This window comes from Xenopus laevis, chromosome 5L (assembly GCF_017654675.1).
Source record: "Xenopus laevis strain J_2021 chromosome 5L, Xenopus_laevis_v10.1, whole genome shotgun sequence".
Lineage (NCBI taxonomy): Eukaryota > Metazoa > Chordata > Amphibia > Anura > Pipidae > Xenopus > Xenopus laevis.
In genome coordinates this window covers 77,501-100,922 of record NC_054379.1, presented here as the reverse complement: position 1 = coordinate 100,922, position 23,422 = coordinate 77,501, and the positions used below count along the sequence as shown (strand labels likewise).

General features: G+C 42.5%; 2 protein-coding genes across 15 annotated transcripts; both read left to right on the top strand.

Annotated features, from left to right (window-relative positions):
* Window positions 1-332: 332 nt before the first annotated feature.
* On the top strand, window positions 333-10,272 carry LOC108705534. 14 transcript variants are annotated; one of them, XR_005961161.1, is made up of 28 exons: window positions 334-521; window positions 667-732; window positions 1,254-1,481; window positions 1,721-1,864; window positions 1,983-2,126; window positions 2,245-2,397; window positions 2,495-2,695; window positions 3,227-3,374; window positions 3,938-4,236; window positions 4,321-4,525; window positions 4,601-4,741; window positions 4,821-4,954; window positions 5,071-5,304; window positions 5,395-5,484; window positions 5,614-5,694; window positions 5,787-5,867; window positions 5,965-6,030; window positions 6,134-6,196; window positions 6,531-6,647; window positions 6,841-6,909; window positions 7,336-7,401; window positions 7,498-7,563; window positions 7,968-8,036; window positions 8,211-8,279; window positions 8,471-8,697; window positions 8,807-8,939; window positions 9,199-9,267; window positions 9,509-10,272. XR_005961161.1 is itself a non-coding variant. In XM_041562418.1 (27 exons), the coding sequence occupies exons 1-26, from the start codon at window positions 502-504 to the stop codon at window positions 8,926-8,928; spliced, it is 3,333 nt and encodes a 1,110-aa protein (XP_041418352.1). In that variant the 5' UTR covers window positions 334-501; the 3' UTR covers window positions 8,929-8,939; window positions 10,240-10,272. The 14 variants fall into 14 exon arrangements, 2 of the variants coding, with proteins under 2 accessions (XP_041418353.1, XP_041418352.1); XR_005961160.1 differs by having other exon boundaries at window positions 1,254-1,511; window positions 6,137-6,196; XR_005961159.1 differs by having other exon boundaries at window positions 335-521; window positions 1,254-1,511.
* Window positions 10,273-14,254: 3,982 nt separating this feature from the next.
* LOC108705533 lies at window positions 14,255-18,338 on the top strand. The gene is made up of 7 exons (XM_018242417.2): window positions 14,255-14,479; window positions 14,581-14,940; window positions 15,051-15,192; window positions 15,839-16,128; window positions 16,915-17,104; window positions 17,187-17,446; window positions 18,155-18,338. The coding sequence occupies exons 1-7, from the start codon at window positions 14,466-14,468 to the stop codon at window positions 18,333-18,335; spliced, it is 1,437 nt and encodes a 478-aa protein (XP_018097906.1). The 5' UTR covers window positions 14,255-14,465; the 3' UTR covers window positions 18,336-18,338.
* The last annotated feature ends 5,084 nt before the right edge of the window (window positions 18,339-23,422 follow it).

Here is a 23,422-nt window from a genome sequence, read left to right as displayed (position 1 = left end):
TATGTTTTCATCTCTCTGTTGTACAACATAAGGCACACATACATCACTTGCTGGTTTGAATCCCTGCTTCTATATGCTGGACTCAACCCCAGCTGGTTGACAACTGCCATGAATCTGCAACTAGCCAAAATGCTGCAGTGCTGCTTCACTATCTGATAAGACAGCCTTCAATACGTTTTAGGCAAGGCATTGTACTGTCAACCCCCATACACTACAGCAAGACTGACACTTTATCTGGGTGGGATTAAGCCAAACATACTCTAGCCAATGGGATTATTCCCTGTGGACAATGAGGGGTGGAGCCCAAAACTCAAATTGTGTAAACTCCCCAAACAGTTCAGATGCTAAGAGCTTGCTCTATGCAACACACCTTATTTTATCAGTGCCATATTCTTGCATTTATTTGAATTTTGTTTTGTTTTTTAATTTATATATCTTAGTTTTAACTTTTACAGCTTTTGTTTTGTTTGTTACCCGAACAAGATTTTTTTTAAACTCAGAATGGACCATCCAGGTTATAAGTAAGTATTCCTATCTTTTTTGTACTTTTCTTTAAACAGAACTTGCTGTGTATATGAGAGGGTTACAATTGCCTGTGTTGTGTGTGCATTTAAGAAATGGCTAGTTAGACCTGTGTACAGTAGTTCTGTTAAATCTGTTTAATAGATCTATCAAAATGTGTGTGCCCGAACAAGATTTTTTTAAGCTCAGAATGGACCATTCAGGTTATAAGTAAGTATTCCTATCTTTTTTTGTACTTTTCTTTAAACAGAACTTGCTGTGTATATGAGAGGGTTACAATTGCCTGTGTTGTGTGTGCATTTAAGAAATGGCTAGTTAGACCTGTGTACAGTAGTTCTGTTAAATCTGTTTAATAGACCTATCAAAATGTGTGTGCCACTGTTGTTTTATGTTTGACTGGGTGTGGAGAACATGTTTTACCCAACAAACATATTTATTTGTTGTTCAAACCCTCCCATCATTAGGCCTATGTGCAGTAGTTGATCAATTCACTTTTAGGTTTGAATGGGTGGGCCGAACTGTTACAACAGACCCATTAAGATATGGGTACCACTGTTTTTTTAAGTTTCACTGGGCTTGGAGGACATGAGTTATACAACATTTCACATATCTTTGTAGGACATGGTTGGTTTTTACTCCTTTTATTTGTACTTCAAACCCCTGCCCCCACCACCCCATCATTTTGTATTCCTTCCTGACACAGACATTGTCTCCAATATTTTTTTTTTTAGGCAAAATCGGGTTGCCCTGGTTTGTCCTTGGTGCTTTAAAGTCGATAAAACCTTGACAACTCATCTGCGGAGGACGTGCATGAGATTTAGCTCATTGGAAGAGATCCATGAAGTTGCACATACTGCTCGGCGTCGCTTGTGGGACATTGCAGAGAAGGCTACCGTATTTGATCATCGTGAGATCCAGAAGCTTACCTCTCCTGCTGAATTCTCTGCCTTTTTGGAAAGGAAAGGATTTTTCATAGTGAACAAACCCCGGTATGTAGGCCTTAATTTCCCCCCCTAACCGTCTGTTTGTCTGTCTTTTAGATCCCTTACTGATTTAGATCTAATGTGAACCTGTGTGGGACACTTTCTCTTCTTTTGATATGGGAATACTATCATGCCAGCTTTAGAGTACCAAGAACGCTATTGGCTATTACAGCACAAATGTTTTACATTGACATCTTCTATCCTATTTATTGCAGGGAAACTGCTGAACCTATAGCAACACCATCCACTTCTGCTGCTGCTTCAGCCCCGGATCGAGTAGAACTGGCTCCAGAAACAGGAGCAACCCATCGACTGTCCTGTCTAAGAAGTGAACCTATGGAGGACACTACCATGCTAAGGTGATTCTTTCTTTTAGCCCAGTGGATGCTATCATGCCAGCTTTAGAGTACCAAGAACGCTGTTGTCAATGGAAAACATTTGTGCAGTAATAGCCATCTTCTATCCTATTAATTTCAGGGAAACTGCTGAACCAATTGCAAGACCATCCACTTCTGCTGCTGCTTCAGCCCCAGATCGAGTAGAACTGGCTCCAGAAACAGGAGCAACCCATCGACTGTCCTGTCTAAGAAGTGAACCTATGGAGGACACTACCATGCTAAGGTGATTCTTTCTTTTAGCCCAGTGGATGCTATCATGCCAGCTTTAGAGTACCAAGAACGCTGTTGTCAATGGAAAACATTTGTGCAGTAGTAGCCATCTTCTATCCTATTAATTTCAGGGAAACTGCTGAACCGATAGCAAGACCCTCCACTTCTGCTGCTGCTTCAGCCCCAGATCGGGAAGAACAGGCACCAGAAACAGGAGCAACCCATCCACTGTCCGGCCCTGTCCTGTTAAGAAGTGAACCTATGGAGGACACTACCATGCTAAGGTGATTTTTTTCTTTTAACACTGGACTGGTTAACAATTTTTACACATCAAAGTCGTGATTTGTTTAATATGTTGTGTTTATTCTCATGATTTTACAGCTTTGTGACTTTAGAAGTGGTGCCTCTTGATCTTGCCATAGAAAACTGTGAACTGGAATTCCCATCAGGGACAGACCTTTCCCATGCTGTTCCGGCTGCATCAGTTTCAGAAGAGGAGCAAGGAGCAGCAGAAAATATTGAAATCACAGAGCATGAACACATAGACATTGACAACCCAGAGGAAGATCAAGGCTTAGAGAGGTAATATATTTACTTGTATTTTATGCTAATTTACATGTGCTGTGACTAGCAAGTGGTAGTGGGAGAGGGAAGGGGCTGCTTCAGTCTAAAAGTTATTACCATGGGCTGGTGGTGGGCCATTTGAGCCTCTGTGCACTTGGCATGTCAAGGCCTGTTTTTAAATTACAGTCCATGCCTGGGTTCAGCCATTTACTTTTATATAGATCCGCACCCCCAAATTAAAAAACAATCAACTCCCCCACATTTAGGTATGCAGCTCCTGCTGTACAGCAGTGACTCAGTCTCCAAATTAAGTTCAGCTGCAACTCTGATAATAATTGAATATTGCTGGCAGTGACAGGCCAACCACATCTGTCTAGAACCAGAAACATATTGCAGGTAACTTATTTGAAATTGCTAGAAGCAGAGATCAAGATCCAAACTTAAGAAGGCAATGCATTTACTTGTATATTTTCTTTTTTTAGATAGCTGGCACTGATTCTTATGTATTAATATGCACTGTGTCAATCATTCCTTTTGAAAATAATACAGGGCAGCGAAAATGAATTGGACTTCAGAAATAAGGCTGAAAATGAAGGAAGCTGGTCTGTACAATCGGCATCCGTCGTCGGCCCCACTCCTGAAAGCATTCACAGATTTTCTGACACGTACATTGGGTGTCACTAGGTACAAACAGGAGGTAAGTACAGTAAAAAAATGAATGGTTTATTGTGTTCTAATTTTTTGCCAAGGAAAAGTTGTAGGTACTCGCACACCCTGTTCTCCAATTAGAGTAGATGAGCCTGGTGCACACAGGTGGAGGTTCGACAACCTCCCAATGCAGTACAAGGAAAATCCAATGGCACACAGGTCTGCGTGAAAACGTCAAGATTTATTTAGGCAATTGCAGTGCAACGTTTCGGGCAACACCCCTGGTATGCTTGACAAAGGGGTGTTCCCCTAAACGTTGCACTGCAATTGCCTAAATAAATCTTGACGTTTTCACGCAGACCTGTGTGCCATTGGATTTTCCTTGTATTAATTTTTTGCCAAGTCATCATTTTTATTCCAGTTTAATGAGTCTCCGGCAGCTTATCAAGGCCTGTAGTTTCATTATGTTTTTATTTCCTTGGCCTTGCCTTTATGGGGTAGCTCTTGGTATGGTGTGGAAAAGAATGCTGTTAATACCCTAATGCTTTGTTATGTGCACTTAAGCCATCCCTACCAAATTTGATGTGATTTTTTTCTATGTGTACTTTTTAGGTGGAAAACGTGGCTAGGTTCCTTTATTTTATGAACCCACAAGATGCTAACTTGGCATTTGTGAAAGACATCCAAAGGACCAATGAGTTTTTCTTGAAGCTGCAAGAGATTGTCTCGCACCAGACAGTGTTCACTTATTTGAAGCATGTGAGGCGATTCGTAAAATTCCAGATCGACAACACCAACTTGTTCGCAACTGATCTGTCCATGCACAATGCCTGCAACAACTTTATGAAAGCCACGGATGCCCTTCAAAAAAGAATCAGTAAAGGAATATCCCGGGAAGTTGTCAAGAAAAGGTAACCCAAGTGGGCTATATTGATAATTCCTTTCAGCCCTCTGCTTTTTTTATCAGCATTATAAGTAACTTTTTTTTTTTACAGGTACGATTCCTTGACCCATAAAATGAAGACACCGGAAGATTGCCGCAGGCTATTGTCAACCGCAAAAGTCACATTTTTGAAAGCCCTGGATGCTGCTCAAAAGGACGAGACAGATGATCAGGTTAAATTTGAGATCGTCCATTACCTGGAGGCGTTGCTGGTTCTGAAACACTTGCAGAGACCAGGGGTTGTACAGAACATGACAGTAAGTAGATATTGACATAAGGACTTTGGTAAAATGTCATGTAAGATGATTCTCCAAAATAACCTTTACTCCTAGAACACTGAATGGAAAAACAGAATTCACCACAGATACACCAGCGGTAATACGCAGATACGTTTAACTATCATTGGCGTGGCAGAGCACAAGACAGCAACACAACAAGTGGCTGCATTTGCCTTGACAGAAGAGGAAGAAAAGGTAACTATTTTTTATAAATCTGTGTTGAGGTTGATAGACAACTGTAGGAAAGCATGTGATTATATTGTTTTGCTTCTAGTGGTTCGACGTGTATTATCGTCACATAAGACCGAGACTGGTGCGTGACAACTCCCCCACAGACATCTTCTTCTTATCGTCAAATGGGAAGAAACTTCATAGTGTTTCAAATGACCTGTGGCGATACCACCAAAGGTAAATTGTGAAGCCTGCACATTTAGAAGGTTTCACTGAGCAATGTCCCATATAATGTATATGGAGGAACTCACTGTCCGTTTCTCAACAATTTCTTTTTTGTGTTCCAATTTAAGGTACAACATTCCTAATGTGTGCAGTCAGGATGTGCGGCGAGTGTGTGAGACATTTACTGTGTCACAATACACGGACTCCGAGAGGCATCTGTTTGCTAAGTACTTGGCACATACCAATGCGACAGCAGAGAGGAACTACCGGGAGAAAACTCTAGATGACATATGCCACGCATACCTGCTGGTCTCTGGGGCAGGTGCAAGCAGCAGTCATGAGAGTCAAGCAGGCACCTCAAGGTAAAGTACACACAGCTTCTGTTGTGACCTGCTCATTTGTGTAACAAATACAATTGCACATAGAAACAATTTTAACTTTTCTTTCTAAAGAAGCGTAGAAGCCCCAACTGCGGTTGAAAAACCTCCCACACCATCTTTCGAAAGTGGACGTAAACCAGTGGAAAACCAGCAGGAAGTCCAGTATGACTCCTCCTACAATCTGTCTCATTTCTCATTCTATGTGTTGTTTCTCTCTGTACCTCTGCATTCCTTGTTTTTCTCAATTTCTCTCGCCATTTAACATTTTTGCTTTCTTCGCTGTTTTTATAGAAGTCGACCATGCACACCACCACCACCTTTGGAAGATGAAAGTGACAATGAGGACCCAGAGTACCACCAACAGGAAGACGAGTATGCCTGCCCCTTGCAATGCCTCCTTCCCAGCTCTTTCTGTCTACTCTTTCTGTGTGCTCTAACAAATGTATTTTTCGCTGTTTTTATAGAAGTCGACCATACACACCACCACCACCTTTGGAAGATGAAAGTGACAATGAGGACCCAGAGTACCACCAACAGGAAGACGAGTATGCCTGCCCCTTGCAATGCCTCCTTCCCAGCTCTTTCTGTCTACTCTTTCTGTGTGCTCTATCAAATGTATTTTTGTTTACGTTCTTTTTGTAGAAGTGAGGAAACATCCACATCTTCACAAACTCGATCAGACCCAGAGGACTACCAACAGGAAGTTGAGTATGTGTAATGCTATCACTCCTTCACAGCTTCTTGTGTCTCCTCTTTATTTCTCTCGTTCTAATTCTCTAAAATGTAATGCCTTTTTTTCTTTCATTCCTAGTAGTGATGAACCATGCACATCCCGCTTAAGAAGATGTACAGAGGCTTTTGAAATCGAAGCTGTGTAGGTGTTATCTCACCTCTTCCATTTCACTCCTACCTTTTATTCTGCCTCCTCACTCTTGGCTTCTCTTACTTCTATTTCTCTTTCCTGTCTTCCAGTTTCTCCTCCTCTGCCTTTCTTTCTGTGTCATTTTGTAAACACACCTAGTGAGAAAAGGCAGTTCAACGTATTTTATTTTTTTAAAAAAGAGCTGAGGAACCACACAGGAAGGCACAAACAGGAAGGATTCTGATTCTGTTTCTCCGCTTTTTGTTTTGTTTCTCTGTATCTCTGTTTAACATTGTGTTCACAAGCAGTTTCACAGAAAAGACTCTCCGTATGTTTCTTTTAATAGAACCAAAGAACCAGTCACGCCCCATTCAAAAGAACCAGTCACGCCCCATTCAAAAGAACCAGTCACGCCCCATTCAAGATGCAAAAGACGGAGAGAAACAGACCAAGAGGAAGATGCGTGAGTTATATGTCTCACTTGTCATTTTACTCCATCCTATTTCTCATCCTCCTCCTACTTTGTGGCTTTTCCTTTTTCACTCTCTCTCTCACCTACCCTCTGGACATTCCCCTTTGTCTCTGTCTGTGTTATCAGCGTGTGAACACAATAACATAAAACAGTCCACTTAAATATTTCTACATTGTTGTTAAAGAACTGAAGAACCTCAGATGTCCAAGCCACAAACAAGAAGACGTCCAGAAACATACCAACAGGAGGACACGTACGTCATCTCTCCACTGCCATTTAACTCCTTCCTCTTTTTCTTCTTTTTTTTCCTCAAGGTCTCTAACTTTTCTTCCACTCATGTGACTTTTCTACTTTCTCTTTGAATTTAACTTGCTGTTCAGCTATACCCGTTTGTGTCTCTCTCTGTAACTCTGTAACCCAGTAGACAACCAGCAGGAAGTCCAGTATATCTCCCCCTGCAATCTCTTTGTCTCATCAATCTTTCTATGTGGTGATTCTCTCTGTACCTCTGCATTCTTGTTTTTTTCTCTCGCCATCTAAAATATGGTTTTGTTTTCTTCACTTTTTCTATAGAAGTAAATCATGCATACCACCACCACATTTGGAAAATGAAAGTGACCCAGCTCCTTCTGTCTCTGTGGTCTCTAAATTGTGTTTTTGTTTTACATTCTTTCTGTAGAAGTGATGAACCGTGCACATCTTCAGGAACTGAATGGGACCCAGAGGACCACCAACAGGAAGTCGAGTATGGCTCCCCCTTGCACTGCCTCTTTCCCTGCTCTTTCTGACTCCTCCTTCCGTGTGCTCTATAAATGTATTTTTGTTTACATTCTTTTTGTAGAAGTGAGGAAATGTGTGCATCTTCACAGCCTGAATCAGACCCAGAGGACTACCAACAGAAAGTAGAGTATGTGTTATGCAATCACTCCACAGCTTCTTGTAGCTTCTTATGTCTCCTCTTTATTTCTCTTGTTCTGATTCTCTAAAGAGGCTTGTCCAATGGAAGTAGCGTAGGTTTTACCTCTCCTCTACTATTTCACACCTATCTATTGTTCTGCCTCCTCATTCTTGGCTTCTCTTACTTCTATTTCCCTTTCCTGTCTTCCAGTTTCTCCGCTCTGCCTTTATTTCTGTGTCAATGTTTTCATTTAAAAAAAAATGCTGAAGGACTATGCAGACATTCAGGAAAACACCAACAGGAGGGAGCATGCATTTCTATCCTTTTTATTTCTTTGGTTTCTCCGTTTCTCTGCTTTATTCTGTGTTCACAAGCAGTTACAAATAATAAACTGCGTATGTTTATTGTTATAGAACTAAAAAACCAAGCACGCCCCATTCAAGAAGCAAAAGACGGAGAGAAACAGACCAAGAGGAGGATGCGTGAGTTATATGTCTCATTTGTCATTTTACTCCATCCTGTATCACTGCCTTCTCTTACTTTGTGGCTATTCTTTTCTAGCTCTCTCCAACTTTCCCTCCGGTCATGCCCCTTTGTCTCTGTCTGTGTTAAATCCTAAAACAATCTGCTTAAATATTTGTACATTGTTTTTAAAGAACTGAAGAACCTCAGGTGTTCCAGCGACAAACCAGAAGAAGTCCAGAAACACACCAACAGAAGGAAGCGTAAGTCATATCTCTCCACTGCCATTTTACACCTTTATATGTCTCCTCTTTTTACTCTACGTTTTAAACTTCCAGTTATGTGGCTTTTCTACTTTCTCTATGTCTCTAATTTACTTCTTCAACTATGCCGCTTGTATCACTCTGTAACACATGAAACCGTCTGCTTAAATGTGTGTGCTTTGTTTTTAAAGGAAAGAATTACTTCGCACATCCTGTAAACACAAAAAAGTCGTGATCAAGGCAGGCCTTTCAAGAGAAGACCTGTTCAGTGTAATTGCAAAGGAGATATTCCCAATAAGAATAAATAGTGATCCTCCAGACTTAAAAAAATGGAGGGATCTTTCTCCAGAGCATTGGTTATACCTGTCTGACCGATGGAGAAAATCTCAAAATTTAATGCGAAGGAACTATGTCGCCGGTAAGATTGCTATGGATTTCCAAATGAAACTTATGCACAAACTGTTTACACATGGACAGACAGTAACAGAGATTTATTCATTTAACATTTCTCTTTCTTTAATAAATAGAGCATTTCCAGAATCGGGAACACAATAAGGCACAGATCAAAAGGTTTTTACAGATGATGCAGTGGAACGTCAACATGCCAAGGATACCCGATATTCTGAAGAAAATAGCTTCATTACGTTAAAAAAAGGACATGTAAGTCATTGGTTACAAGATATGTACATTTATTATTAATTATCTATGCTTCCTCTGACCCAACTTCCATTTCTCCTGCTCCAAGAGGAGGATGCGTGAGTTCTATGTCTCATTTGTCATTTTACTCCATCCTGTATCACTGCCTTCTCTTACATTGTGGCTATTCTTTTCTAGCTCTCCCTCTGGTCATGCCCCTTTGTCTCTGTCTGTGTTAAATCCTAAAACAATCTGCTTAAATATTTGTACATTGTTTTTAAAGAACTGAAGAACCTCAGGTGTTCCAGCGACAAACCAGAAGAAGTCCAGAAACACACCAACAGAAGGAAGCGTAAGTCATATCTCTCCACTGCCATTTTACACCTTTATATGTCTCCTCTATCTATGCTTCCTCTGACCCAACTTCCATTTCTCCCCCTCTCTCTCTCTCTCTCTCTCTCTCTCTCTCTCTCTCTCTCCCTCTCTCTCCCTCTCCCCTCTCCCATCTCTCTCTCCCCTCTCCCATCTCTCTCCCTCTCTCCCCACTGTTGATTGTTTGGTCAGCAGAAATGTAAGAAATGTTATTTTTTTAGGCTTCAAGAAATAAGCAAAGACAGTAGTGAAGAGATGGAAGCGACTGAAAGTATGGAACAATACTCTGACGTCACTTTTAAAAGATATGTACATTTATTAATTTATTATTAATTATCTATGCTTCCTCTGACCCAACTTCCATTTCTCCTGCTCTCTCTCTTTCTCTCTCTCTCTCTAATGTCACTTTTAAAAGATATATACATTATCTATGCTTCCTCTGACCCAACTTCCATTTCTCCTGCTCTCTCTCTTTCTCCCCCCCTCTCTCTCTCTCTCTCTCTCTCTCCCTCTCCCCTCTCCCATCTCTCTCACCCCTCTCCCATCTCTCTCCCTCTCTCCCCACTGTTGATTGTTTGGTCAGCAGAAATGTAAGAAATGTTATTTTTTTTAGGCTTCAAGAAATAAGCAAAGACAGTAGTGAAGAGATGGAAGCGACTGAAAGTATGGAACAATACTCTGACGTCACTTTTAAAAGATATGTACATTTATTAATTTATTATTAATTATCTATGCTTCCTCTGACCCAACTTCCATTTCTCCTTCTTTCTCTCTCTCTCTCTCTCTTTCTCTCCCCTCTCTCTCTCTATCTCTCTCTCTCTTTCTCTCCCCTCTCTCTTTCTCTCCCCTCTCTCTTTCTCTCCCTCTCCCTCTCTCCCCCTCTCTCTCTCTCCCCCTCTCTCCCCACTGTTGATTGGTCAGCAGAAATGTAAGTAATGTTATTTTTTTTTAGGTTTCAAGAAATAAGCAAAGACCATAGCGAAGAGATGAAAGCGACTGAAAGTATGGAAGAAATTGACAATGACAACACGTTAAAGAATCAGTTTGGACCAGGGAAAACATCTGATCACCACAAGTCGGGATAATAGTGAAGAGATGGAAGAGACTGAAAACATGGACACATTTTGATTGTAAATAATGACAACACGTTAAAGACTAATTTTTTTCCAGGGAAATCATCCGATCGCCATAAGTGGGGTCAGGGAGGAATTTTTTTCTCCCAGCATGAATTAAAACTGGCTGGGTTTTTGTTTTCGCCTCCCTCTGGAACAGGGAATAAAATGTTAACTTGTCCTTAAAGTTTTTTAATAAATGATTATTTAAAAAAAGCCACTGCCTTCATTGTATCATCCAGGAACTTTAAGGAGGGTTTGGAGGGGTTCTTCATCACAAACTACTTGTGGATATATATATATATATATATATATATATATATATATATATATATATCCACAAATAGATTGCACTTTTAAAGATATGAGTGTGTTTCATTCAGAGTTTCAGTCATGTCTGTACAATCAACATGCTCTGTCTGCTGGCCACCTTCACACTAGATTCCAGTCGCCATTGTGTTTAACCATCTACTACATCTTAATATTCTTTCACACCATTGCTGATCCATATGCAGGTACCAGGGGGATTAATTCAGTACTTGTCTACTGGCCACCTTTAAAGGTTAGGCCTTTGAAGCCAGTTGCCATTGTTCTTAACCATCTACTACATCTTAACATTCTTTCACACCATTGCTGATCCATATGCTGGTACCAGGGGGATTAATTCAGAATTTCAGAACTTGTCTACTGGCCACCTTCACACTAGACTCATGGTATGTCACCTTCTGCTGGAAGGCTAGGCCTTTGAAGCCAGTTGCCATTGTGCTTAACCAACTGGCTCCAGACAAGTCCAGAAAATTAGGCTACATACCTGCATACATTATAGCCTTATTTGACAATGGTACCAAATGTAGACCTGTAATACACCTCTTATTCCAAGAAATAAAAATTGCTGGGAGTTTACTATCAAACCAGAACTTTTTAAGTTTTAGCTTGGTAATTGTTTATTCCAATAATGATAACAGACCAAAAAGTAAAAATGAATGGTGTTACTGTTTCCATTTGTATGGGTGCTGGCTGTTGAAGGGCAGATATAAACAATTTCAAAATGCCCTAGCTTGAGGGGGCATCATGGCAGGTGTTGTGCAATATACCCTGGTATTGAAACCTGATAAAATGGCTTGTCATGCCTGTGTCCTTCAATTGCTAAGGACATAGGCATAAGCTATTGCTAAGGTTCTGTCAGCTTGCCCCTTCCCCCAATCAGAAAAGGGGCTTGTAGTTTTCATAGGCCGAGGACAGCAATAGAGGGAGTAACTTCTGCTAGTTGGTCCTGTGTCTCCCCTCTAACTGCTTCAATATGCCCCTGGCATTTACAAAGCACCTATTTGCCACTCTAAGGATTTAAGTAGGGGCTAGCAGTTCCAGTTCAAAGAGACCATTTTTTGATGGGCTATGTCCTTTTGGTAATTTGACAAATAGCAAGGTTAGAATATAGACTGCACACATGGAAGTAAAAATCTCTGTGTGTAGTTTACTTTTTGAGCTGTGTAACTGCTCACTGCTTTAAAACCAAAAGATCTCAGAACTCATTCTGTGTCCAATCTACAATATCTTTGGAAATGTATATAGTGGATAATACTTGGGATATTTATTCATAGATATGCACATTTGTGTGTAATTCACATGGGATAAATGTTTATTGTTGCAAGCCATTAGACATTAGCGCAGCTATGTTGTGCTAAGGTCAAGTGTTTACACACACACACACACATATATATATATATATATATATATATATATATATATATATATATATCCACAAATAGATTGCACTTTTAAAGATATGAGTGTGTTTCATTCAGAGTTTCAGTCATGTCTGTACAATCAACATGTGCTCTGTCTGCTGGCCACCTTCACACTAGATTCCAGTCGCCATTGTGTTTAACCATCTACTACATCTTAATATTCTTTTACACCAGAAAAAGAAGAAAAAAGAGCTGACCCATATAGTTGCACCTTCCCATCAAAATCCAAACTCCAGTGAAGCCAAAAAATTTTTAAAACATAACCTTTAATAAATTCATTAAAACCAAGTCTAGAAAGCACAATTAAAAATATGGTTAGGTATAGGGGGCTGATTGACACGGCACCAGCGGGTTTTGAACGACATGTGCTGATCTCACATAGATCAATTACGGTTGCGGTTGGGAATCTGAGTGGTAAATTCTCAGCACACGAGCCAAGTATAATTCTAACACACACGGCCAAAAAATCATTTGCCGAAAAATGTTTTGCCAAAAAATTCTTTTACACCATTGCTGATCCATATGCAGGTACCAGGGGGATTAATTCAGTACTTCAGAACTTGTCTACTGGCCACCTTTAAAGGTTAGGCCTTTGAAGCCAGTTGCCATTGTTCTTAACCATCTACTACATTTTAACATTCTTTCACACCATTGCTGATCCATATGCTGGTACCAGGGGGATTAATTCAGAACTTCAGAACTTGTCTACTGGCCACCTTCACACTAGACTCATGGTATGTCACCTTCTGCTGGAAGGCTAGGCCTTTGAAGCCAGTTGCCATTGTGCTTAACCAACTGGCTCCAGACATGTCCAGGGAATTAGACTACATACCTGCATACCTTATAACACCATTATCTGACAATGATACCAAATGTAGACGTGTATTACACCTTTCATGGCAAAAAGCTAGAATTGATGGGAGTTTAGTATCAAATCAGAACTTTTAAAGTTATAGCTTGGTAAATGCTTATTCCAATAATGCTAACAGACCAACAAAGTAGTTATGTCTCTTACTACATAAACAGTTACAATCTAAAAATGTAAAGTACAAACACCCTATCATATGAACATTTATAAACAATGTAAATTTATATTAAAAATTATTTTTTGTACTTTTTTTTATTGAAATAATAATCATATAGTGAACGTTCAGGAACTATACACATATTTGGACACGCAACGTTTATTCTGTTTCCTATTCACAATAAAAATGTAAATTGTAAAACTCAAAATGTCAATTTAAATATATAAAGTAGCCTGAGAAAGATTGCAGCATGTTGAAGTCCCAGGGGAACAGCTGCCAAAGAAGTTGTCCCTAAATTCATGCCAAATTCCATAGATTCCTGTATATAGATATATATATATATATATATATATATATATATACACACATACAGGAATCTATGGGATTTTTAAATAATTTATGGACACCTTTGGCAGCTTTCCCACCCTGGGACTTCCACAAGATGCAAACCTTGCTCAGGCTTCTATGTATTTTTAAATGTGTACATTTGTTTGTGTGTATAATGTAAATAGTTTTACATTGTAAAAGTTTATTGTGAATATGAAACAGAATAGTAGTTATGTTTCCGAATATGTAAATAGTTCCTGAATGTCCATTATATGTTTTAATATACATATATCTGAATGTAAACATAATTTTTTAATAAATACTCATTGCAGCAATACAAACAGTTAAAACATTTGATAAAAAGTATATAGTATATAATATATATATTAGGTTGTCTGCAGTAAGAGACACAGCCAAGACAGAACTATTTCTTTGCCCAATCTACACAATTGTCTGTATGCTGATTGCCTTGGCACCTATATTATGGCAAGTTAACTTCTGAAAGAAACCTAGTACTTTGAAGGTAACAGGGAATTAAGTGTGCCAAATCATAATCTGCATACCACTGACAAAGGGACACTACTGCATACCTGGGAATGGCACCAATTGTAGATGTGTATTGAATCTTTTATGACAAGATGTTAGTGCTATTATGTTGTAGCTCCACCCATAGCTCCACCCACTGATGTCAAGGTGTTAGAATTGTATGGAGTTGAGTATAAAATCAGGACCCTGCTCACATTCAAGTTAGAACTCACTTGTGCTAGCTGCTGGAGCAAGTCTGATTTGGGACCTTTGACTTTTACAATTCCATTGCCATTTCTTGCTTTTGGTTTTGTATATACTGTGGATACTTGTGGAACACTGTGGATACTTGTTGCTTCTGTTTACTGTTGCCTTGTTTTCTCCTGTGCTGCAAACTAACAGTTGTTGTTTATTTCTTTAGGACAGAAGAAAATATTTGCCATGGCATCTGATGGGTAAGTTAATACAATATCTGACTAGTCAGCTGGCATGTTTTAAATTGTTCTCAAATACAACAGTGAACACCATTGCTCATATCACATTCTCTTTTTTTCAGAAGTAACAGAACTCACTTGGCCTGCAAATTTTGCTTAAAAACCACTGACCGACTCTCTCAACATCTTCGCAAAGTCTGCAGGAAAGGAGCAAGTGATGCAGAAATTGAGGCCCTTGTGGAGGAATCAAGGTCAAAAATGAGGATGTTGGTGAAGAACCTCAGCGTCGTCAATTATGAGCAGCTGAGGGCTGGAGCCGATTCTCAGAAGTCACTGCAATTTTTCACCAATTTTCTCGAGTCCAATGGTTGTTTCATTAGTGGAAAGCCGGTTGAAGCTGATGATGCCATTCAGAATCCAGTGACAGATGCTGAAGAGATTGAAGATGAAATGGATACAGAACACCCACTTCTTATGCTGAGGTAAGAGGTCTTATTGGACTATGTTTGTAACAGTTCTTCTTTCTTGCAGTTAGTTAGGGTCATGCATTCTACAATATTAACGTGGGTCCCTCTTTCTTTTTATCTCATAGCACATCTGCCAGCAAGATATCATCCAAAAAAGTTATGGAGGAGGCAGGACTGCACAAAAAACATTCAGATGATTCTCCACTGCTCCAGGCATTCAGAAGGTACCTGGAGAAAAAATATGCAAAATCCGGAATCAAACAGGAGGTACTGTTTAAAGGGCATGTAAGGCCTACATTTTCCTACCCTGTATATAAGTTGGGCATATCTTCCACACCCAAACTGCATCATTTGTACTGCACATACCCCCTCTATTTGCCAGCGCCATCACATTCCTAAAACAAATAGCAGCTTTCACCTGGCGGCCATTTTCCCTCTGATACATTATCATCTGAAATAAGACATGTAATGCAGAATGCAGGTTTACACAGGCACAACATACTTTGATAAAAAAAAAAAGTTCTGCTGGGTTTGAGCACTGTAATTTCTGTGGGAACCAGTGATGCTCTCTCTTCATTGGCTGTTAGTCTGGAGGGTGTGTTATGTAATCTGAGCTGAAAGGATCTGAGCATGCTCTCTGAGCCAAGAGCCAAAGAAAATTCCTGAGGGGGGGGCAGAGTAGTTTAATGTAGTAGAAGGATTTGTAGCTGATTAAGGGGATACTGCAGCCTTACTGTTAACCTTTTAACAACCAGAGTGGCAGTTATCTAAAGATTTCAGAGACGCTGTTCATTGATTATATTTTTGTGAAAAGGGTTTGACATGTCCTTTAATACTGAAATGGTGTTACTGATTTTAACTTTAAATTACATATTTAAAGATAAATAACCTTGTTATAACCTTCTGCTTTCAGGTTCAAAATGTTTCAAGGTGGCTGTATTTTGTCAACCCAAACGAAGCTTCGGTTAGCTGCATACACAACATTGAGAGGAGCATGCAGTTCTTTAAAGAAATTGGAGCTTCGGCAGCCAGCAAGGCGACATTACGTAACTACATCGGTGCAGTCAAGAAATTTATAAGTTACGTCACCTCAGATCCTCAACTCTTGGAAAAGGATTCATCTCTGCGTGGGTCGATTGAGTCATTCTTGAAAAGTATGATGGAGGTTCAGAGGACAACATACAAGGAAAAATCTGTGGGAAGGTGAGTCTCATTATCTGTAGGTGTTATGGTATATCTAATTAATGAAACATGTGCAGGTACTCATTTAAACATAAGTGCTTTAAATTTCACAAATCACATATCAAAATACATATCAAAATACGATTCAATATACCACAGTGCAGTGCAGTGTCTGCCCCCCCATCTTGCCTACCTTATGTGAGGCCACACCCTCCTGACGCATTTCACGCAGCTGTGCGCTTCATCAGAGGAGGTGTGGCATAGTGCTAATCCTGTCCCTTAAATACTTACAGATCTAATTTATACTGATTACTGGGTTTCTATTTATAATGACTCGATTCCAGTTTAGGTAGTTTAATTCACACAGATTCCAGGGCCACTGTCTTAACTACAATTTATCACATCTCCCTTCTATTCTCCAACAGTGGCTTGGATTCAGAACATTTCTAGAGCATTTCCAAAACTATATATATATTCTCACCAGTTGGGCATATGGAATTGACCTTACTGTATGTTGGGGATGAAAGGAGTCCTTCCGTAAGATAGTATTTCCTGCCACTTCTTTCCTATATAATAATCACATATTTTTCCACATAAAAAGTTAAATCCAGAAAATCAATACTCTTTGTATGATGTTGCATAGTAAATCTTATGTTATATGGATTATCATTAACATAGTTTAAGAATCCCTTCAAATCATCTTCAGGTCCACTCCACACCATGAGGTGTTATGGTATAGGAAATTACCAAACAGGTAGATAGTAAACCTGTTTACTAAATTTAACTTTGGTATTTCTCTTTTTACAGAAAGGCGACAAATCCAAAGGAGTGCCAGGAAGTTCTGACCAACGCACACCCATATTTTGTGGAAGTAATTGATCGGGCCAATGTCAAGACTGATTTAGAAGAGAGGGATATGACATTGGTGCTCTTCTATTTAGAGGCTCTCTTGACTTTGCAGCACCTACAGAAGCCAAGTGTCCTTCTGAACATGACTGTAAGTACTTCAAAAGTTACTTACACTAGTGCAGAGTTATACTGGTTTGAACAAATTGGTTTAAACACATTTTCTTCAACAGGTTCAACAGTGGCTGGAAAGGACACGTTACCAGGGACACGCTACAGGCAGCGTAGCAGCTGTCATAAAGGTGAAGGCTGAAAGAGAGCATATCGTAGTCCTTCAAGAAGCAGAAGAGATGTGGTTTGACACCTTCTTCAGAAGAATACGACCAATTTTTATCAAGAGAAGCTTGAAAGGAGAAAACGAAATTTTTTTTGTCTCCAGTAAAGGACAAAAAATCAAGAACCCAACATCCGATGTCCGCAGATTTCAAGAAAGGTAAGTTATTTTTCTTCTGTCAATATAGTCTTTCATGTCCCTGGTGAGGCCTCACCTGGAGTATGCAGAGCAGTTTTGGAATCCAGTCCTTAAGAGGGATATAAATGAGCTGGGTAGAGTACAGAGATGTGCAACTAAACTGGTTAGAGGGATGGAAGATTTAAATTATGAGGGTAGACTGTAAAGGTTGGGGTTGTTTTCTCTGGAAAAAAGGCGCTTGCGAGGGGACATGATTACACTTTACAAATACATTAGAGGACACTATAGAAAAATAGCAGGAGACCTTTTTACCCATAAAGTGGATCACCGTACCAGAGGCCACCCCTTTAAATTAGAAGAAAATAACTTTCATTTGAAGCAACGTAGGGGGTTCTTCACAGTCAGGACAGTGAGATTGTGGAATGTACTGCCGGGTGATGTTGTGATGGCTGATTCTGTTAATGCCTTTAAGGCTTGGATTATTTCTTGGATAGACATATTATCAAAGGCTATTGTGATACTAAACTCTATAGTTAGTATAGGTATGGGTATATATAATTTATGTGAAAGTATAGAGGGGTGTGTATGGATGCTGGGTTTTCATTTGGAGGGATTGAACTTGATGGACTTTGTCTTTTTTCAACCCAATGTAACTATGTAACTATTATCATGTGATAACATTATTATGGTCTACCAGTGCACCACGCTAATATGTTCTTTATCCTGTAGGTTTGATGCTTGTTTGGCCAGCGGGCAGGAAACACTGGACATTTTTACAAAAGTCATCAGTGACAGCAACTTGAGGGACCAGGATCTCATTAAAAGATATCTGAAGGCAGATTCCAGTCGGGATGAGAGCAGCATTGATGACTATATATGTGCTGCCACAATGAGAGATGTAGAAAGCTGAAATCTCAGCAACCACAACAGATAGAAAGATGAAAATTACTCAAGTGATAAAGCATATCATGATGTGCCATCTTTGCCGCAGCCGAAGGGGAAGCCGTTTTCGGGGAAAGTGAAGGGCGGAAGTGAGAATGCGGCGGAAGTGACGTCACCAGGCCGCGCCGCGATGGCGTCTCCGGGAGCGAAATCTCTTTTTCCTTTGCAGGTTCGGCAGGAGTCTGAGGAGAGGCGGGCTTGTGAGGAGGAGTGCCCGGAAGGTTCAGGAGAGGGTCCGCTGGTGTATGAGGGGCGGCAGGCAAGGAAGCTGGAGGGTCTGCGGGAGTCGGATGGACTCTGTGTTATGCCCGCTGTGTCGGAGGCGAAAGGTGACGCATCATGTGATACGCTGGACGATGTGGCGGGTGAGGTGTTGAACTATCAAAGTGCGGGGGGGAATGTTGATGTAAATATTGTTTCTCCAAGGGCCTCGCCTATGGATACGGGTGTTATTGTGGAGGATGTGTTTGTAAAGGAGGTGGTGGGTGATGTTCTGTGTGGGTCGGGAGGGCCTACAACCCCTGCGGTGCCAGGAAAAATGGTGGAAATTTCCACAGAGGCAGGTGTGTCTCATATGGAAGTGGGCCATGTGGCGCCAAATATTTCAGCCCAAATTACGGCCCATGTTGCGGCCCAAACTGCTGCCCAGGATGTAGCCCAGGTAGTGGGTCAGGCAGCATCGCAAATAGTGGAGGTGGTTGGGGTGGAGCCCAAAATCATGTCCCAAGCTAAGTCCCAAGCTGAGTCCCAAGCTGAGTCCCAAGCTGAGTCCCAAGCTAAGCCCCAAGCTAAGCCCCAAGCTAAACCCCAAACTAGGGCCCAAACTAGTTCCCGAGCCACATCCCCAGTTTTATCTCAGGATGTGGCCCAAGCTGCAGCCCAGGATACGGCTCAAGCTGCGGCCCAGGTCATAGCTCGGGTGGAGGGTCAAGTGGTGGCAGGAATGGCGGCCAAAGTAGCGCCCCCGGTGGTAGGGGAAAAAGTGGCCCAAACAGCGCCCCAGGAGAGTGTGTGGGGGGTTCCTTTGAATGTGGCTACAGTGGGGGAGGTGCACCCTGTGCTTAGTGAAAAGGCGCCACCATTAAATTATGCAAAGGCTGTGAAAACTAGTACTGGGAGTCAAGGTGTGCGCCCAAGTGCCTCGGGGAGAGGCCAATTTGGTGGTATGGGTCAGGGAGGTCCCCCAAGGCGAAGCAGGGTCTACCCAGCAGATCCTGGCAAGCGCAGGAATGCGGTCCGTCTTAGATGGGTGGGGGATGGTTCGCCACCAGACACGAGGGTGGTTATGGATAGAATTCTGGATATGGGCTTCACTGCCGATGATTTAAATTGTTTCGTGCACAACACCGTTTTTCGTGATTATTCTATCAGTTTTCTTAGGCCCCAGGAGCTGGACAGGTTTTGGTCGACCTTTAAACAGCTGGAGCTGACCGGTGGGTTTGCGGGGTTTGAGGCAGTCCCGGTGTCCAGGCCTTCAGTCGTGAAGGTGAATATTATTTTGGAAAATGAATCGATCCCTCCCTCAGACCTGAAGGTATGGCTCAGTAGGTATGGGAAGGTGGTGGAGGAATTGGAGAAGGATTTTGGTTACAGGGGAGTCTGGACGGCAGGTTGGTGGGCGAAAATGCGTCTCAAGGTGGTAGGGCACGTTACCCAGCACATCCCTAATTCCGCCTACATTGGCAGAGACCTTGTCTGCTGCTCGTACCCGGGCCAGCCTAGGGAGTGCTGGAAATGTGGGTCAACGAGACACTTGAGCATAAGTTGCGATGTGCTCAAGTGTGCCATGTGCCTTGAAGTAGGCCATGTGGCTAGAACGTGTCCCAAGAGCATACGCTGTAACCTGTGCGGTGAGCTTGGCCATGCATATGGCTCTTGCCCCTCATCATGGCATAAAATTGATGAGGAGTTTCGTGCTCAAGGTGATGATGCTCGGGTAGAGGAGATCGATGTGTCAGTTGAGGTGGTGGAGGAGACGCAGATGCCCAGTGAGTCTGAGTCAGAGTCTGAGGGAGGAGGGAAGGTTTCTGAGCCAGCTGCCTCAGCGCCCCTCCTTTTTACACCTGAACCCCTTCTGTCCGTTCCTGTGCCCCTTCTTTCTCCCCCAGTTTCTTTTCCAGATCGGAACCCTGCCAGGGTGCCCCAGAGGGGAAGTGGAGGAGGAGTCCAAAGAGGAAGGCCCGTGTCCCAGGGGAGAGGAAGACCGCAAGGTCTTTCGAGATCTGAGCTCTCTGGGTCAGAGGTAAAGGGTGGAAGGGTGGTAGGCAGGCCTGTTCCCCCTTCAGGTTCTTCCCAGGTGGTAAAATCAAAGCCCAAATCAAAGCCCAAGCCCAAGTCCAATTCTGAGGGGAAAGTGGGGAGGGGAAAGGCAGTTCCTCCAGGTGACTGGGTTCAGGTTGGAAAAAAAGGAGACTTAGGCCTTTCAAAAAGTGAAGAGGTTTATAGGAGGAAGGAGGCAGCCTTAGCGGTGGATACATCAAATAGGTTTGGGCCCCTGTCGTGGGGAGAGAGGGTGGAGTTGGAAGAGGGGGGTCAAGATGAGAGTCGGGAGGAGATGGTTCGCCTGGGAGCAGGCGACATTGATTCTTGTGCGCCAGTCTCCTCTGAATCAGAATTCGAGGAGATAGATCCCATGCTGGCAGAGAGTATGCCCTCGGGCATGTCGGCAAAAAGGGAGTGCTCAGAGGATGACAGGAGGACAAAGAGGAGGGTGGAAGCTGCTGCGTCTTAAACACCCTTTAAATGGCAGTAACCCCTCCAATTAGCGTCGCGACCATTAATGTCGCGAGTGTGAAGTCTATAAGTGCTAGGGACACGGCCATATTTTTTCTCTCCCGAGTTGAGGCAGATGTTTTGTTTTTGCAGGAGACCAGATTGTGTCGCTTGCCCGAGCTTCACCAAGCAAAAAAACAGTGGGTCTGTGGGCCTTCTTTCTGGTCTCTTGCGGCCGAGCCTTATAGTGGAGTGGCGGTCCTTTTTAAGACCAACAATGTTACTGTCAAACGGGTGGTTGAGGTAGAGCAGGGGAGATGTATGGTTTTAGACGTCCTGTTGAATGAGCAAAATCTTCGCCTTATAAATGTGTATGGTCCACAGACCAAGGGGGCGAGGAAGGAGCTCTTTAACAGGATTAAGCCTTTTCTTTTTACAGCCCAGCCGGTCGTTTTTGGCGGTGATTTCAACACCGTGTGTAGGCCAATGGATAGGGGAGGAGCAGCCGGCCGGTTGGGTTATGATAGTGTCTCCCTGAATAGCATAGTTAGGGAAGCAGGGTTGGAGGATGTGCATATTCGACACAGACCCAACCACACTGGTTTCACCTTTTCAGGGGTAGTTGTAGAAGTAGGATAGATAGGTTTTTTGTTAAAGAGGGCTCTGTGGTGTCGCCTCCTGAGGTGATTCCGGTGGAGTTCTCTGATCACTGTCTGGTGAGGGTGTTTCTAAATGTCTCCCAGGTGGCTCAGAGGGGTAAAGGGCTTTGGCGCCTAAATTCGGCCCTCCTGGGGAAGGAATCTGTCAAGCAATCCTTTTTGGACTTCTTTCAAGCCCAGGAGTCTTTAGTGGGGTTTTGTAACACTAAAGCGGAATGGTGGGAGATGGTCAAGAAGAGGGCAGTAAAACTCTTTCGAGGCCTAGCCAATAAGATCCAGGTTGATAAAGAACGCGTCTATCAGTCTCTGAGGAGAAAATTAGACAGACTAGTATCTGATGGAGGCCCAGGTGGGGAGGTTGCCAAAGTTCGGGCTTTGATGAGAGAGTATCAGTATGACAGATTGTCTTCCTTGGTTCAGGAAAGGGACTACGGGAAATACCATTCGCCCGACCCTTTTCAGAATTGCCAGGAAGCTTCTGCGCGCAGGTCTGTACATGGCCTGCGGAATGAGGATGGGGTGCTGGTGACTTCGGCCACTGGCATCCTTGAAATTGTTAAAAACTATTATACTGCTCTCTTAAAGGGGCAAGAACTTTCCGGATACGAAATGTCTTCTTTTCTAGATGGAACCCCAGGAATTGGAGATGTGAGCGGTACCCTTGATGAGCTGGACAGTGAGATAACGGTGGATGAGGTCAGGAAGGCTGTTGATAGTTTAAATTTAAAGAAGGCTCCAGGGCCTGACGGCTTAACAGCTGAGTTTTATAAGGAGTTTGTAGACCTCTTGGCTCCTCATCTCGTAGAGGTATTCAATAGTTCCCTGGGCGAGGGTTTACTCCCTCCCTCTATGAGATGCTCTGCCCTTATCTTGTTGTCCAAGGGCCTCGATCAGACTAAGGTTGAGAACTGGCGCCCCATAGCCCTTCTCAATACAGACAGGAAGATTTTGGCAAAGGTTATGTTTAATCGCCTTTTTTCCTTTTCAGAAAGGCTACTGTCCCCCTCGCAGCATTGCACGGTTGAGGGCCGAAGCTGTTTTTCAGCTGTCCTTGGCATCCGGGAGGTCCTAGAGCGGTGTAAGGTTTGCGAATGGGGTAAGTACTTGCTGGCATTGGATCAGTCTAAGGCCTTTGATAGGGTCAACCACAAGTATCTCTGGTTGCTCCTTGAGAAGTACGGCCTCCCGGGTAAATTTGTAAATTGGCTTAAGATCTTATACAAGGGGGCCGTAAGCTTCCCTCTTGTGAATGGTTGGTCTGGGCGGTTTTTTGGAGTCTTGTCGGGGGTGAGGCAGGGGTGCCCATTAAGTCCTCTGCTATACGCGTTCGCTATTGACCCCCTCTTGAGGAGGTTGGATGGTGTCGTGTTGGCGGGGGTACCCTTGTCTCCCGGCAGGGCAATGAAGATTGCTGCCTACGCTGATGATGTCACGGTAATCGTCTCCTGTGAGAGGGAAGCCGAGACCGTGGCGGAGGTGTTAGAAGACTATTCAAAGGCCTCAGGGTCTTTGATTAACAGGAACAAATGTGAAGCTTTTTGGTTGGGGAAGGGGGACCCTGCCTTTGTCCTCCCGGATGTTTTCCCCAAGGCCCAGTCCCAAATTAAAATCTTAGGGATCACTTTCGATCATGGCGATTATGCCAAGCTAAATTGGGAGAAGTGTATGGGAAGAGCTTCGTACA

What these genes read in the sequence shown, in the direction of transcription:
- LOC108705533 (XM_018242417.2), top strand. An exon ending in AATCCGGAATCAAACAGGAG is followed by an intron (nt 15,193 to 15,838) that starts GTACTGTTTAAA and finishes TTCTGCTTTCAG; the next exon opens with GTTCAAAATGTTTCAAGGTG. An exon ending in AAGGAAAAATCTGTGGGAAG is followed by an intron (nt 16,129 to 16,914) that starts GTGAGTCTCATT and finishes CTCTTTTTACAG; the next exon opens with AAAGGCGACAAATCCAAAGG.
- LOC108705534 (XM_041562418.1), top strand. Translation starts at nt 502, where the DNA reads ATGGACCATCCAGGTTATAA. An exon ending in GAGGACACTACCATGCTAAG is followed by an intron (nt 1,865 to 1,982) that starts GTGATTCTTTCT and finishes TATTAATTTCAG; the next exon opens with GGAAACTGCTGAACCAATTG. An exon ending in GAGGACACTACCATGCTAAG is followed by an intron (nt 2,398 to 2,494) that starts GTGATTTTTTTC and finishes ATGATTTTACAG; the next exon opens with CTTTGTGACTTTAGAAGTGG.